Below are 16,950 nucleotides of genomic sequence, written 5' to 3' on the forward strand. Positions count from 1 at the left end.
TATCTTTGGGAGTGAGAAGGTTCCTGGCCACCACCGCAGCGGTCATATCATTCTTCATCACGGAATCCCCAACGGTAAGAGGACCAGTAGGGGATAAGAAGGATAGGCGCCATATGTTGTATGGAGAAGGCGTGGCTGCCTTTTCAACAAGGTTCAAGTCAAAACGACGGTCGGAGAGGCCAGACATTTTCAAAGGTGTTGAAAAGAGAAGAGGTCGGACAAATCAAGATTTTAGAAGTGTAAGAATAGAGCTTCTACTGGTGAAGATTCAAGTGTGCTTTGGAACTTAATGCCAGCCTCTATAAAAATCTGCACTCGACGGAGCTTCAGAAATCGAAGAGGCGTCTGCCCAGAAATCGAAGAGGCGTTTGCTTTCTCAAAAGCTGGGCTGCTCAGAGACCACGAGGGTTAATCTCAGAAATCGAAGAGGCGTTTGTTTTCTCAAAAGCTGGGCTGCTCAAAGACCATGAAGGCCGATCTCAAAAATCGAAGAGGCGCTTGCTTTCTCAAAAGCTGGGATGCTCAGAGACCACGAGGGCCGATCTCAGAAATCGAAGAGGCACCTGCTTTTTTCAGCCTTGTCAGCACTTGTCACATGCACACTCAGCTTTGTTGAAATTACGGGCATTCTGTTGAAGATTTCTGGTGAAGTAGAAAGCACGTGAATCTTACTGTTCAATCATCCACTTTTCACACGCACCATCAGCTCATGGGTACCACAGATAACTTTGCTAAAGATCTCTGACAAAGTTTAGACACATGAAGCTTGCAGCTCCCATTACATCGCTATGACCAAGAAGGGTAAAAGAATAGCAAACAGCACTAACAAAGTTTAGACACATAAATTTTGAAGGTCTAGCTATCATATTATTACCCACAAGGGTAAAGGAACAGCACCACTGCTGGATAATTGGAAAGTCCCTGTGTGTCAACCTCTGTGCTCCGTGGCAAGGTAGACTAGTAAATATGCCCAACCTTTACTCACATTCGAGAAAACACTCCCAACAAGATTGTTTGCTCCAAAATCGAAGATGCACCGTCCTCCGAATCTCGACAGCTAGACTCCCAACATGATTACTTTCTCAAAAATCGAAGAGACACCGCTCTCCGAATCTCGAGAGCCAGACTCCCAGCATGATTGCTCTTTCAAAAATCGAAGAGGCACCATTCTCTGAATCTCGAGAGCCAGATCCCCGACAGGATTGCTTGTTCGAAAACCGAAGAGGCACCGCTTTCTCAACTTCGAGAGCTAGATCTCCTTGGATAAAGCTTGTTTGTAATCTTCACACGCAATATCAGTTTTCCAGATACCACAGACCACTTTTTCAAAGTGCTCTGATACACGTGAAGCTAGCAGCTCCCACTACCGTGCTATGACCAAGCAGGGTAAAGGAATAACATTACTACTTGTTGTTAGGGAGACTCCTATATATGTTGACCTCCATCCTGAATGGACAGGCAGACCTGCAAAAATGCTCAACCCTTCCTCATATCTGAGAGGGCACTCCCAACGAAGCCTCTCAAAATACTCAGTTTTCTTTCCACCCGATAATACCTCTGCAAACAAGCTACACCAGAGCAAGAATATCTCATATCATCAGGGTTAAAAGCAAGAGTATCCTATATCATGCTTTTTCCTTGTCTTTTCCTTTAGCCTTGTTCTGACTTGCAAGACAAGGAGAAAGAGAGCAATCAGTCAGCACTTGGAATCAAGCTTCCAGTCAGGAACTGACTGCCTGGAACCACTTACCTAATTACTTACCTGGCATTGCTCTCGAGTACTCATCTTCAACATCTTATGCTTCTAGAGAAGATACCACATCTGCCTGAGGAACCGATAGGGAAAATGAGAAGGATACAAGGAAGCATGTGGAGACAAGTGTAACAGAACACGTGCTGATACATCCACTACTTTGTCAACAGCAAAAGTATCCCATATCAGCAGGGTCGAACGTACTCTAGATTTGATAGACTTGTTTTGACCCTCAAATTCTTCAGTCAGCTTTATACTCTAGAGGAAACCAGAAAACCCTTCAGCCCAGTTCAAGAATAAGCCTGTGGAAAGTTACTTCTTCAAAAGAAAAAGTATCTCATATCATCTATTCTCCTTTTCTTATCCTTATCCTTCATGTTGCCTGCAAGATAGGGAGAATGAGAACAATCAGCCGGAACTCGAAATCAAACTTATGATCTGGGACTGATTGCTTGGAGCTCTGATTGCTTACCTTGTCTGTCACCTCTTTCAGCAGATCCCCTAGCTTGGCGACTTGGGGGACTGCTACTACATGGTTTGTATCGCGTTTGACCAAGCCTGAAACTACAAGTAAGCTTCAAGTGAAATTCATACATTACCTTGTGCATCTCCACCAGTTAAAGATACCACCCCTGGATGGAGGAAGAGTACTTCCAGAGAAGATGCCACATCTACCTATGAGACAGATAGGGCAAGTGAAGATGATACCACACTTCGGTACTTAGAAGTTTCGTGATTACGAGATCATTCTCCCACAATATTTTCTAATGTCATTTGTACTAAATCATTCACTTGTACTCACTAAAGGAGAGCTTGAACCTATGTACTTGTGTAAACCTTTCACAATTAATGAGAACTCCTCTACTCCGTGGACGTAGCCAATCTGGGTGAACCACGTACATCTTATGTTTGCTTTCCTGTCTCTATCCATTTACATACTTATCCACACTAATGACCAGAGCAATCTAGCGAAGCTCACAAACTTAATACTTTCTGTTGTACCAAAGTCCTCACTGATTTTGTGCATCAACAATCCTTAAGTCCTTACCTTTTTGCGTTGGTAATGGATGAGTTAACAGGACATATTCAAGATGATATTCCTTGGTGTATGCTTTTCGCAAATGATATAGTGTTGATAGATGAAACTCAGGAGGGGTAAATGCGAAGCTTAACCTTTGGAGAGAAGTGTTGGAATCTAAAGGTCTTCGCCTAAGCCGATCAAAGATAGAATATATGGAGTGTAAGTTTAGTGCAAATGGAGGCCAAAATGAGTTAGGGGCGAGGATCGGAGATCAGGTAATACCAAAGAGCGACCGTTTTCGCTACCTAGGATCTATCTTGCAAAAGAACGGAGAATTAGATAGAAATCTCAACCATAGAATACAAGCTGGATGGATGAAGTGGAAGAGTGCATCCGGCGTGTTGTGTGACCGTCGTTGGCCATTGAAGCTCAAGGGAAAATTTTATAGGACGGCAATAAAGCCGGCGATGCTGTATGGCACAGAATGTTGGGCGGTGAAGCATTAACACGTACACAAAATGGGTTTGGACATGTGCAAAGAAGGCCTATTGACGCTTCGGTTCGAAGATGTGACTACGGGATAGAGGTTCAGGGCCGAAGTGGTAGATGAAGACCTAGGAAAACTTTGGAAGAGACCCTAGGAAAAGACTTAGAGTACTTAGATCTAACGGAGGATATGACACAAAACCGAACGCAATGGCATTCTAGGATTCATATAGCCGACCCCACTTAGTGGGAAAAGGCTTTGTTGTTGTTGTTGGTATCGCCCTCAATCTTCGTCTAGCCTCCACTCTGCCTTGATTTTTTTGCTGGATTATTTGTTATTATGGCATCCTCTTTTACAGTAGTTAGTTATCAAACCACTGTAATTAATCTTAATTAACTAATTAATTCCATAAATTAAAGAGGCCTGTTCGATATCTTTGCTTCTTCTACACCTCTTGCCACAGAGACTAAAAGACAGAATAAGATTTAAGGCTCCATGTTAATTTTTAAGTGGAACAGGTACATGCATATACAGCAATGAACACACTAGACCTCACCAGAAATTATTCATTATATTTCATGGAATTGGTCTATACACAGGATGAAAATAACAAGTGGGGCGGACATGGAAATAATTAATCTCTATTTAAGCACTCAAACTCCTTGATCATTATCATCATCATCATCATCATCATTATCACTATTCATTAGTTTTACAAGAAAATTAAACTGTGGCCATGGCTATTCTCCGATCATTTCTAGCTATCATCTGTATTGTATTGGTTGCTGCCACTAGTATGAAACCAACATCTGCATATCTAACTACTCATTTCTACACGAAAGGGTGCCCTCAGGCACTACCAGCCATCAGAAAAGCTGTCGAGCGGGCCATCAAACGCGAGCCACGGATGGGAGCCTCTCTAGTTCGCCTGCACTTCCATGACTGCTTTGTTAATGTAATTATGCTTTTGACTGATCGTTCGCATGCATTTCACTTGCAATTATTATATTTGTTTATTATATCAGGGGCAGTGAACATGTGAATGTACATTTAACCTATTTTCTGATACATGTCCATGGTTTTTATTGATTAATGCAGGGGTGTGATGGGTCAATTCTGCTTGATGACACTTCCAACTTCACCGGTGAGAAGACAGCCGTGCCAAATGCGAATTCGATCAGGGGATTAAACGTGGTCGATGATATCAAAAAAGCTGTTGACAAAGCTTGCAAGAAAAGTGTGGTCTCATGCGCAGATATATTAGCAGTTGCAGCTCGTGATTCCGTTTCCATTGTGAGTGCATATATGTCCGATCATTAATAATGCAAGATTCATCAAATTTGTATTACAAAATAACGCGTCAGTGTTATACGTTTCAATACTAGGTTTAACAAAAACTGAGGTTGAGAATGTACACAAATTCGAATATCATTTTACAAAAAAAAATAAATAAATAAAGTGGTGATGGTTCTAACACTTATTTCTTTCGATAGATCAAAATGTCCTTAATGAAATTTGTGTTTAAATTGTTTGTTTTTCAGTTGGGAGGCCCAACTTACAAAGTACAATTGGGAAGAAGGGATGCAAGAACTGCAAGCGTAAATGATGCAAACAGAAATCTTCCTCCTCCATTCTTCAACTTCCCACAGCTTCTCTCAAACTTCGAAGCTCATGGTCTAAACCTTAAAGACTTAGTTGTGCTCTCAGCAGCCCACACCCTTGGACTTGCTCGGTGCACCACCTTCCGTGCCAGGATTTATAACGATACCAATATAGACCCACAATTTGCAGCCTTGGCTAAAAAAAATTGCCCAACAAGTGGAGGAGATGACAATACAAGACCACTAGATGCAACTTCAAAGAGATTCGATACTGTCTACTTTGAGGCTCTGTTGAAATCAAAGGGTCTCCTCCACTCTGATCAGGAGCTCTTTAAGGGTAACGATAGCGATAGTGATAAGTTGGTGCAGCATTACAGCAAGAACTCAGCTGCTTTTGGAAAAGACTTCGCAAATTCTATGATCAAGATGGGCAACATCAAGCCTCTCACTGGAAACGAGGGAGAAGTCAGACTGGACTGCAGGAAAATCAACTAGGATCGAATTTGAGATACTATATTGTTCAAAGATTTTCGTGTGTCGTTAATTATTTATGTATATCAATTTTGTGTAGCTTGATTATCTAACATGTATCAAAGGCTTGGTTTGTGGGAGGTACTGTGTGCAAAGCCTCCAATATATATTTATCATTCTCCACTTATTTGTTTGTTTGCACAGTGCATGAATGTTAAGGTTGCACCTATACGTTTCTCTGTTGATTAAAACTACGGGTCGTGGATTATAAAGCCTTGCATTACGATATTGAAATTCAATGTGAAATACGATGCTTTACAAAATTACATCTCTCATCAACGCCTTTTTATTTTCCTAATCCGTGTGAAGAATGAAACTATACTAGGAATAACCAATGAATTGTTACAGGCATTGCAAAGCAAGGATCATGATATTGTAAATGCCATGAAGTTGGTTGGAATTTGTAAGCCTGGGAGATAATGATGAAAAGTGATTAGGATTCTTTACTTGGTGAAGTCTCTAATTTTGTCTTAAAAATGATGTTGATGTGCCTAATCTGGATGATATGTTTCTTTCTTGAAGGCAAGGGCAACAAAAAGTTCAAGCAGTCACAAATATGCATCATTATTGTGTTGGTATATTTTGTGTTGTTTTGGATTGGCAACTTCAAGAACTAAGCAATCATTTCAATGAGACTAACACTGAGTTTCTTCTTTGTTTGGCATGTTTATGTCCAGTTGATTCCTTCTCTGCTTTTGATAGCCAAATGTTATTGCGTCTTGCACATTTTATCCTAAGGACTTCTCTATAAATGAGCAGGTGATACGTAAGATTCTACTTGAGACTTACATTGTGGATATGTGGTCTAGCATTGAGTTTTCAGGTTTAAAAGGGATTGGAGATCTTGAAAAGAAAAAAAATGGTTCAATGCAAAAAGACAAGGTGTATCCACTAGTTTACTTGCTTCTGACAGTGGCACTAACTCTTCCAGTTGCTACTGCCACTATTGAAAGAGTATTTTCGGCCATGAAATTTTTGAAGAATATGTTGAGAAATTAGAAAGGAGATCAATGGATGAATGGTAACATGGTTATTTTTATTGAGAGAAATATTTGATGGTATTGGTAATGATGTAGTCATGCAATGCTTTCAAAAGATGAAAACATGTCGAAGGATATTGTAATATGTTGTATAGAAAACTTTATGAAAACATGTCGAAGGATATTGTAATATGTTGTATAGAAAACTTTATGGATTAACATATAAGTGCTTTTGCTTTGTTCAGTAAATTCTTGAGCTTTTTAATTACTACTTTTTATTTGAAAATGCCTCCATTCATACAAATCTTTGATCTCGTCCCTAGTTGCACCTATATGTTTCTCCTGTTAATTAAGACTACGGGCCGTGGATTATAAAGCCTTGTATTACGATATTGAAATATCAATGAGAAATACGATACTTTACAAAATACATCTCTCTTTGTTTGCATTTTTATTTTATTTTCTGCTCGAAGAATGAAACTACACGCGAGCAACGATGTTAACTTGATATACACTGAAGTTTAGTGATTGTCTACTATGATCATGGCAAGTGTAATCTATAATGTTATTACGTACCCGAAAAACGAACTATTATGTTTAAATAGTAAAGATTTTCTTTGACATTATATTGCAAGACTTGGCATGCCCTCTTGTCGGCAAAGCTCTTTCTCCCCATATTGTACAGCATATGCAAACGCATGGAAGGAGCTAGTGTAAAATTATATATTCAACCAATTAATTATTTATCAATATATTGGTTGAATTGAATCCATGAAAGTGATTAACAAATAGGAAATTAAAGTTTGAGTGTTCATATCTTGCTATGTAAGGATCAACTTATCTGTCTCTATCGGGACAATTCCTGCTGCTACAATGCTAAGTCAGCTGCTAAGATTTCCAAACCCTATCATCTATTTAATTATAAAACAACCAATTTTATAACATTGAGACATGGTAAAGTCCTGCTTTTTCTGATATTTAATCAGTAACCCCTAAGCTAATTTTATTTGATAAATAAATGGTTAATTGTGCTATTGAACAACAGCTGCTTACAACGACTTTGATGTCTGTTTTCTGGGAAGATGACAATTGAATAGGACATGCAGAAACCAAAATTTCGTTCCTCCAACACACAATCTGCAGTAAAATGAGGGTTCTCTCTATAAACATCCAAGTTGCAGAACTAAATTAAAAACAAGTGAATGCAATTAGGTGACCAACTATACTCTTATGATAAAGTTTTTTAATGAAATCAAGGTTAATATCACAGTCTAGATCGACCAAGTCGTACTGATTAGTCAATAATTAAATAGAGGATTAGCACTAGATTACTATCCTAATCCCATCTGATTAAATCTTTTTTCTCAGAATTAGCCGATGCGGGCAACTTTTGTTATTGGTTAATCCTGTTGTGAGTATCAATCCCACATTGGAGAAATGAGGGACCTTGCATATGGTTATAAGTAATTGAGCTACTTGCCATATTGCTAATTGGTTTTATGGTGAAACCTCAACTTTCTTCATGGTATTACAGTAGGTTCCCTCGCTTGTGAAGCTTAGCGGCCTTAACGGCCACACGTGCTCCATGTCACCCGATTTGCATTGTCTACATGTTAGGCTTCATAATTCATCACACGTGATGGACCGTGTTTAGAGTATCAATCCCACATTAGGTAAATGAGTGACCTTGCGTGGCCTAAGTAATTGATCTATTTCCCATATTATGGCCTTAACGGCCACATGTGCTCCACGTCACCCAGTTTGCATTGTTCACGAGCTAGACTTCAAAATTCGTCACACGTGATAGACCGGGTTGAGAGTATCAAATTCCACATCATGTAAAGAAGTGACCTTACATGTGCCTATAAATAATTGATCTACTTCCCAATCCCCATATTGCTAATTAATTTTATGGTGAAACCTCAACTTTCTTCAAATCTATTCTTATTAGCTTAAAAACAAATTCACAGTTGACATTTTCCTTAGTTTCTGATTACAAGTTGACATTCATATTTCAATTCAGGAGGAGCCAAAAGCTAATCCATCCAGAGTCCAATGCCTATATCCTGATAGAGTTTCTGATACAATTGATAGGATTTGACATTTGACATTTTCCCTCTCTCTCTTCATGTGACCTCTTCAAAACCAACATTGGTATTTGATTCTAGTTCAATTTTGGAAAGACCATTCCAATGTCAACTACTAGGAGCACACTTTGTCACGTTGTACACATAATTTTTTTTCTATCATCCATAAAATTTGAACTCAATACTTCTTCCACCAAACTCGAGACTTGATGCCGTGTTGTACATATGCATATACTTGGGTTGCAAGCAAGCCTTGCATATCCTAATATTTTCTTCTCAAAAAAACCAAGAATGGAATCAAATGCACAAAATGACTGCATGCCTTCCTCAAACCAAATTTGCACATTGTGAATGTGGATTATCATATCTTCATTTGGGACGACCCAAAAAAAAAAAAAAAGACTTATCATTCCACAATTCAGATGCTATACAAATTACAGAGAAGAAAATAATCAGAAAAGGACGAACCCAAACCAACAAGATATCTGTTTTGTGAGAATCGGAGTAACGTCTACACAACCTTATTTTTACTTTATAAAGAGACTGTTTCCACGACTCAAAATTACATGAAAATTGGTGAAACAAATAATGTGCTTATGAGCTTGATCATGCTTGGTGAATATTGTGGATAGCTGCAGTGATGCTCTTACAATCAAATTCCATAGTCTTCATCCAGTTCTCAAAATCTCCAATTTCCTACCACACCAAAAACCAAAAATTAAAATTTAAAATAACCCATGCTTATAAATTCAACAGTAATTAATTAATTTGCAGGAAAGTTGAAGAACAAAAATTAAAAATTGAACCTTGATGGCAGTGTTCATAGAATGAGTGACAGAGAGCCAGTGATCGGTTTGTTTGCTGAATCGTGCAATGGTGGCAGCCAAAGCTCTAATTTCATGCTCGATTCGCTTCTCGTTCACGAACGCCTCTTGCACGCCGCCGTTCACCGCATCCACCATCAGCTCCGCCACACGCGCAGCCTTCTTGATCGCGTCCTTCTTCGCTTTCTCTGCCAAAAAAAATCACGATTAACCACTCAATTAATCCGTAACGAATCCAATTTCAATAATCCAGCTTCTTTTCTTCAAACCCTTAGATCGAATTCGAATTTAGATTTGGGGGAACTGAGTCAACTCACCGGTGACGTCGCGAAGTCTGAGGGAGGCGTGGTGCTGATCCTGGACGAGCTGTAGCAGAGCTTCTTCTACACCTCCCGGCTCTGGCTCCGACGAGAACGAGAAGGTGGACGACGATGCGACGGCGCCATGGGCCAGTGGAAGAGACGATTGTGAGTACATGCTGTAGTCGTTTCAAAGTGTACAAATCAAACGGTAAGTCGTATTAGTTAGAATTAAACCAAAATATTTGTCTAGGCCCAAAATTTCTCACGGGCTTAGTAAATTCACCTCCGTATGAAAGCCCATTTGATTTGGTTGGGCTCAGCCCAATAGGTACAACTATCGTTTCAAGTTGAAAATTTTTCCGTTCACAATCTTACGGTCACTGCTAGTACTAAAGTTTAGTCATACTCATCTTCATTTGTAAGTGAAAAGTCTGAAGTTTAATTTTCATGGATGACGAGTTCGAGATATAAATATGGTTGACTATGACCTAAATCACTCCCTCCCCAATATTGTTGTATAAAAAAAACAAATAAATTATCATACAATCAATCAAATTGAAGCATACCGTTTTCAAACATGAAGTGTGTAAAATACAGTTAAAATTAATAAATAAAACTCATTCTATAATTTAAATTAATAGTAACACTAGGTGACAATATGATAATAATGAACAAATTTCTTGTTACGAGTCAGAGTTGAATGAAGAACTTAGATATCTTTGACGTGTGTTTATTAGTGTTGGGAAAATAATTGAAGCAAACGTTTGATTTAAGAAATTGAATTTGAAGGGCATGTCTACTTGGGTTAGGAAAGGTGGTTGCATATAAAAGTCAAGCTCACTATGCTTTGTTTTTTAGTAGGTCGGTAAGATAGAGGTTAGCCCCACCCGAACAGTCTCAGTTCAATCATATTTTGAAGGGAACTTTAACGAAAAGCACCTGGTACTGTTCACTTTAACGAAAAACCACATTTTTATACTAAAAAGTCAATCCTGGTACTATTCACTTTACCCTTTATTTTGTCCTTATCATTAAAACTCAAAGTTTTCAAGCCCTTTTCATTAGTTTTCCTTTTTCACTCTAGTTGATGTATATATGCATAATCCTATTCTATCAACTAGGATATTCTCAAGGTTTTCTTTTACTTTGCTTTTTATGGGTTGGTAACCACGGATGGTGGACCACAGTTATCCACCGCTTCTAGATTCGGAGGAGATTAATTGAGAATTGCACCTTATTTGTGGTTACGATCAAACAGATTCACAACTTACAATATATATGCAGAACCTCCTGTTATATTCTTTTTTTTTTTGGTAATGCCTGCACTTTTTCATTGAGCCATTTGTCATGGTTTATTAAATACAAGTTGACTCCACAGTCTCCACTAAGATGAGAAAACTCAGCACACATTTTATCAATTTTATGCGCACAATGCATGGCGTAATAACCAAAATGTATTTTGTACCGTGAGACAATATGACAGCTCGAAGAAACGAGTCATATTTCATCCATGGCTCCCAGACTGCTCATGGCTTAGAGCTGAATACCCGAATTGACAACATTCAAGTATAACAAGTAAACAACCAAACATCTTTTGCAGAAGTTTCAACGTAGTACACTATTATATAATTTGATTTCGTATAATAAAAAGTTTGAGCAATCATATATATGTCATTATTTGTAACTGGTCCTCTACCACAGTGATGAAAATGAGTATTGCCCTTACATCACAACATGTGTTCAAATCACATTGGCTCTATAATCTAACATATAATTTAACAAATTAATCGTTTGACAAAATATATATATATATATATATATATATATATATATATCTTTATTTAAGATTAGCCTACGAAATGTTATTTTGATGTTTAGATCGAATGAGTATGCTTAATGTGTGCTTGTTGTTTTAGTTTTCTTTATACTAGTAGTCAGTGGTGAAGTCAGGATTTCTCGGGGGGAGGGCGAACTTAAAAGAGTGCAAGGTTAAAGAAAAATGGCAACAATTAAATTTGTTTATATAGTAATGTCTTTCATAATTAATCAATACAAACAAATTACAATTGTTGCCGCGAGATTTCATGTCATGAAAACGTAGCATAATAGGCTCATTATCAATAAAAGCAAATACATCTCTCTCAACGTAAACAACCATGCTATCACTTAACCATTGATCTCCCATTTTGTTACGCAATGGTGTTTTCACAATCTTTATAGCAGAAAAGGCTCTCTCCACCAAAGCGGTTGCAACCGGTAACATAAAAGCCAATGTAAGAAGTTTAAACACTAACATATAGCTTTCACACCTCCCGATCTTCACTAACTCTTTTGCAAGATCACTAATTCCTCTCAATAATGAAAACTCACTATGTATCTTCATATCATGAATGTAATTGTCAAGTTGAATTGGAAGATTCATGAGGTCTGTACGATCAAAATCTTGAGGATAAAGATAGGCTAAACGAACAATTTTTGCTTTGTCAAAAGATGCAAAATTATTCACCGGACTCAAACATGCCATACAAAGAAGCAGCTCGGTGTTTACCTCATTGAAGCGATCATTCAATTCCTTTAGCTGCATATTAAGGACTTGAAAATAGAGGTCCACACGATAGTAATGAAAGTTCGTGATTTTTGGAGCTTTATGCCTTGATTTTCCAGGTACAAAATGCAAATCCTCCATGTTAGGAACGACGATATCATGCTCCTCACAAAACTTTTCTACATTATGAAGCAAGTCCCCAAAGTCATCATCTCTCAAGGATTGTAGTCTTTGCTTGCATACTTCCACTAATGCCATCACATTCACAATATCTTGATCTTTCTTTTGCAATGCTTGTGATAACTCATTTGTAATTCCCAATTATTCTTAGACTCTTAATCCTAGAGTAAACTATACTAATATGCATAACAACTAATCCAACCAACAATTCAATTAATCAATACCAATTAGCATACAAATTATTCAATAAATAAAAATTCAATTCAACTAATCATATGAATAATTGTATACATTATGTAATAATTCAATTAATTAATCAATAATCAATAATTTTAATTTTAATTTTCACCCTAAAAATTAATTTCATAATATCATATCAATAATCAACAACCAATAACCAACTTAGTGCATTACTGTTAACTACATTGCAATGTTTGAGAATTGAAAGGAAAATTAAGGAAGATGAAGAAGAATGAACATAGAGATCTTAGAGAGAGAGAGAGAGAGAGAGAGAGAGAGAGAGAGAGAGAGAGATATAGGGTTTGGATTAACTAACTAAATGAAGATTACACACACAGTTTTTATAAGAGAAATCCTAACTACTTTAACCAAATACTAACAACCTTCTAACTATATTACTAATTGTACTATATTACGTTTGTACCCTTAATACTCTCCCTCAATCTCAACTGGGGTAACCCAGTTTGAGATTGGAGAAACATTTATGCAATTACTGAACACAATGTTGAACCATCTGCAATCTTGCAATCCCACAGCAAAATCTCATGTGCAACTCTATTGACACAACAAATTCTTTATCAGAAACCTTGGTCCCGCCAGCCACAGTCACTTCCAAACATGTGACTCCACGACCTTAGGCAATATTAACAATCAGCTGCAAACATATGTGCCATGGCCCATGGCATAGCAATTGCATGAGAAGCTTTTGACATCACATTGCTTTCGCCTCCAACTTGTCCACCATTGTTTGGCATCTCTTTGCTGTTAACTCCAACTTCTCCAGCACTGATTGGCATCACTAAACTGCGCAATTTCTTATTGGTTCTTTCCAAAGAAGTTCAGCCCCACAAACTGATGTCTACACATCTGTAGCTACTGTAAACCAAATAGAAGTTTGCACCTTTTGCAGATACAATTTTTCCATCCAAAAATTCAATATTCATTTGCCTCTTGCATGAGCTTCAATTGAAGAACAACCTCTTATAAAATTGTAACGCACCCTCAAGCCGGTTATAACAATTTCTTGCAGGATTACCCTTTGTGCGATTTACCATCATCAACTTCATTTAACATTGGCATTGGCCTTTAAAACAGAAAAAATAACAAACTATAGTGTGGCATTAGCCTTAACTATAGCACCACGAGATCGCCCTTACCAAAATACAACTACTCTTAACAGTGGCATCGACCTTCACAATTTCAACAACAGAAAATTAACATCTATGTAGGATTACCCTTCGTGGGATTTACCTACTCACATCATGGAATTATCCTTCGTGGGATTTACCGTTAACAACTTCTTCTACCGTTCGTGGGATTTTCCTATTTACATCATGGAATTACCCTTCGTGGGATTTACCGTTTACAACTTCTTCAAACTTCATCATATAACCGAACTTACTGTAGATTCATGCTAACAATTGAGTTGGTTAGACTCGACAGTATAGGCTGTAATAAAGAAAGTACTGCATCATTCCTTCAATTAGCATTATAGAAACCTAAATTGCTCCAGTTAATGGCATGCATATGGAGGCAAGATCAGGGGACCCCTCTGTCGTTGATAGGGCATCAATATTAGCTTCAATGTCAAATGTTCCAAATGACTTGTCACTAGTTCCAAAACCTGGTAAAGCTAGTGACGAGCTGCAACAAGATGCAGAGATGACTTCTCTTCGTTCTGCCTGTCGAGGTTCAGACGACCATACTTCAGACATTGTGATAAAGGAGAGTACGAGTTGCAAAAAGATTAAACCCAATAAACTTGCAGACTATCAATGAAGCAGAGAAAGAACTGGACACCACCATACAATTGCACAATCTAGCAATGATCAATATTCTTGAATCCAAGAATCCCAAATATCACAAACATTGATCTTGACATGAAGAATCTAGAAAACAAATATCACAAACAACTGGAAGAACCCAAAAAAGATTCACAAGAAAGACGAACAAGCGGAGTGTAAATTCAATATACCACTCTTTGGCTATCGGCCTTACTAGTTGACAAAATAGCGAGCATTTTCTTACTAAAACATTTAACCAAACAGATTAAGTGCACTGTGAAAACCAGAAATCAAGAACCTGATAAGAACTTCAATCTTGAGCCAAATACCACAGAGAAGGCAAACTAGAAACCTTGGCGAATCAATCTACTGACTAGCAGTAACCATGGCTTTCCTTTCTCGCTCACACACACTGAGAAATCCAAGACTGAGCAAAACCCAAGTGAGAAATGAAGAGATCACAAACATCCATGAAGTACACATGATGCACCTTTTGATCATGTTACAGGCAATACTACAACTGATGATGCACACTTAACATCTGACAACCCTCAGATTTTGCCATTGGTTACAGTGATCAGGCAGATCCTCCTGTTTGCCATTTTTTTTTTTAATTTCCGAGTTGGATTGCCGCCTGGCCTGCCTCCATAGCTCAGGTTGTTCCGAAGTTCTGAAGGTGAAGGAAGAGGACAGGGCCGACGTCTTCCATGTGAAGGTCGAGTAATGGTGTCGTACTGGTCTTGTCGGCTTCATCTTGAAACCTATAGAAGAAACCCCAAAACTAAACACAAAACCCTTGGCAGAAAAATCCAGATAACAAAAATAAGAACTATGAATATGGAAGCATAAACGATCAAATACGCGGAAACGATAGAAAGTAATGAGAGAAGAGGAATCAACCACCAAGATCCATGGCGTGAGCCTCTGTGGCTCTGATACCATGTTAACTACATTGCAATGTTTGAGAATTGAAGGGAAAATTAAGAAGTAAGATGAAGAAGAATGAACACAAAGATCTTTGAGAGAGAGAGAGAGAGAGAGAGAGAGAGAGTTTAGAGAGAGAAATAGGATTTGGATTAACTAAATGAAGATTACACACACAGTTTTTATAAGAAAAATCCTAACTACTTTAACCAAATACTAACAACCTTCTAACTATATTACTAATTGTACTGTATTACGTTTGTACCCTTAATAATTACCATATTAATATGATTCTATTTCTATACCAAATTACCAATTAAATAAAATTCGTATTAAATAATTATTTAGGGTTAGGTAGGGATTATAAATTTACCTTTGAATTGAAGTTTGAAGGCTCTGGCCTAGTGGAAGCCAATGGCTCAGTGGCTGGAGCCTGGAGTGAGATTGTGAAAAGAAATGGCTGGAGTGAGACTGTGAGAGGAAACGACTCTGTTGCTCCGTTCCTTTCCGTTGCCTATTGTGCAGCAGAATCCACTATGTTGCAGTGCAGCAGAACCAGTTCACCGTAGAACAGACAGGGAGCGGAGGGGCTAGGTTTTTTAGGAGGGGAGGGGCTGAACCTGTGTTGGGGTTGTGTTTTCCGGCAAGAGAAGTGGCGGCCGCCACTCCTCGCCCTCACGTGGCTTCGCCACTGCTAGTAGTTAATTAACTTTGACCACGAGCTTAACACATGAAAGTTACTAAGTAAAAATTATAAAAAGAAAGAATGTATGCCTAGACATCGAAATTGAATTTTCTTATTTACAATATGCTTAACAAATGAAAAACATTTTCCAAATAAATTTATATATACACTAGAATTTTGAAATCAACTTTTTGTTGTTGTTGGAAGGAACGTGAACCCTACTAAATTCTATTTATCTTAATAAGATAGCCAACATTTTATTTAGCTTCTTTATTTTGAAAAGTATTAGGGAAACCAAATTTTTGGACCATTTTTTGTAGATCAAATGGTATGACCATTGATGGTTGAACTTATTTTTAATGATTTAAAGCAGGAGTCTAGTATCTAGTCACCACATCATGTGGTTTACAAAATATGATTTAAAAATTTGGTATCAAAATGTGTGAATTTTTTTTTTTGAACAAATGATATTATTTACTCTAAGGGATTAGCCTCATAATGAGTTAGCATTAATATAGTTCAAATTCACATTGGCAAGAATCGAACCTAAGACCTCTTACTTACAAGTGAAGATAAATACCACTAAACCGTAATACTAAGTGGCAATTTTTTTTAACAAAGTGCATACTTCTTGTCTGCATATCGACAAATGGAGAATTATTGGTGCATGAAACATGATCTAAATCAGTCCCCAGATTTTAGCCTCAAAAATTAAGTTCTCTTGAATTTTGAGAAGCTAGCTAGACTAGCAATGGTGGCCATTTTTCTTGACTGAAGAGACAAATATAATACGTTTAGAGTAGTTTGAAGTCTCTTTTACTACTTTTTCTCTATACTACTATATAAGGATCCTGGCTGGATCTTTTTCGGGATCCTGCAATTGTGTTCATTTATCGTATATCGTGCGGTTAGTTTTCGTTAGATACTATTTATATTTGAATTTTAAATTTTAAATGATTTATAACCGTACGATATACGATGAACGGACACAATTATAGGATTCCTA

At 37.7% G+C, this 16,950-nt stretch overlaps 2 protein-coding genes across 2 annotated transcripts; one reads left to right on the forward strand and one right to left on the reverse strand.

Annotated features, from left to right (window-relative positions):
• The first annotated feature begins 3,897 nt into the window (after window positions 1–3,897).
• Window positions 3,898–5,603, forward strand: LOC126590713 (peroxidase P7-like). The gene is made up of 3 exons (XM_050256209.1): window positions 3,898–4,216; window positions 4,360–4,554; window positions 4,803–5,603. The coding sequence occupies exons 1-3, from the start codon at window positions 3,998–4,000 to the stop codon at window positions 5,355–5,357; spliced, it is 969 nt and encodes a 322-aa protein (XP_050112166.1). The 5' UTR covers window positions 3,898–3,997; the 3' UTR covers window positions 5,358–5,603.
• A 3,248-nt stretch (window positions 5,604–8,851) lies between these two features.
• On the reverse strand, window positions 8,852–9,791 carry LOC126590717 (biogenesis of lysosome-related organelles complex 1 subunit 1-like). The gene is made up of 3 exons (XM_050256212.1): window positions 9,602–9,791; window positions 9,267–9,472; window positions 8,852–9,156 (listed from the first exon to the last, which is right to left on the reverse strand). Exons 1-3 carry the CDS (start codon window positions 9,759–9,761, stop codon window positions 9,067–9,069), a joined length of 456 nt encoding a protein of 151 aa, XP_050112169.1. The 5' UTR covers window positions 9,762–9,791; the 3' UTR covers window positions 8,852–9,066.
• Between the last annotated feature and the right edge of the window lie 7,159 nt (window positions 9,792–16,950).

Source organism: Malus sylvestris, chromosome 11 (assembly GCF_916048215.2).
Source record: "Malus sylvestris chromosome 11, drMalSylv7.2, whole genome shotgun sequence".
Taxonomy (NCBI): Eukaryota; Viridiplantae; Streptophyta; class Magnoliopsida; order Rosales; family Rosaceae; genus Malus; species Malus sylvestris.

Excerpts from the sequence above, each read along its gene's own strand:
- LOC126590713 (XM_050256209.1), top strand. The coding sequence starts at position 3,998 with ATGGCTATTCTCCGATCATTTCTAGCTATCATCTGTATTGTATTGGTT. Across the intron at positions 4,217-4,359 it reads TCCATGACTGCTTTGTTAAT|GGGTGTGATGGGTCAATTCT; the intron begins GTAATTATGCTT and ends TGATTAATGCAG. Across the intron at positions 4,555-4,802 it reads CTCGTGATTCCGTTTCCATT|TTGGGAGGCCCAACTTACAA; the intron begins GTGAGTGCATAT and ends TTTGTTTTTCAG.
- LOC126590717 (XM_050256212.1), bottom strand. The coding sequence starts at position 9,761 with ATGTACTCACAATCGTCTCTTCCACTGGCCCATGGCGCCGTCGCATCG. Across the intron at positions 9,473-9,601 it reads CAGACTTCGCGACGTCACCG|AGAAAGCGAAGAAGGACGCG; the intron begins GTGAGTTGACTC and ends TTTTTTTGGCAG. Across the intron at positions 9,157-9,266 it reads CTATGAACACTGCCATCAAG|GAAATTGGAGATTTTGAGAA; the intron begins GTTCAATTTTTA and ends TTGGTGTGGTAG.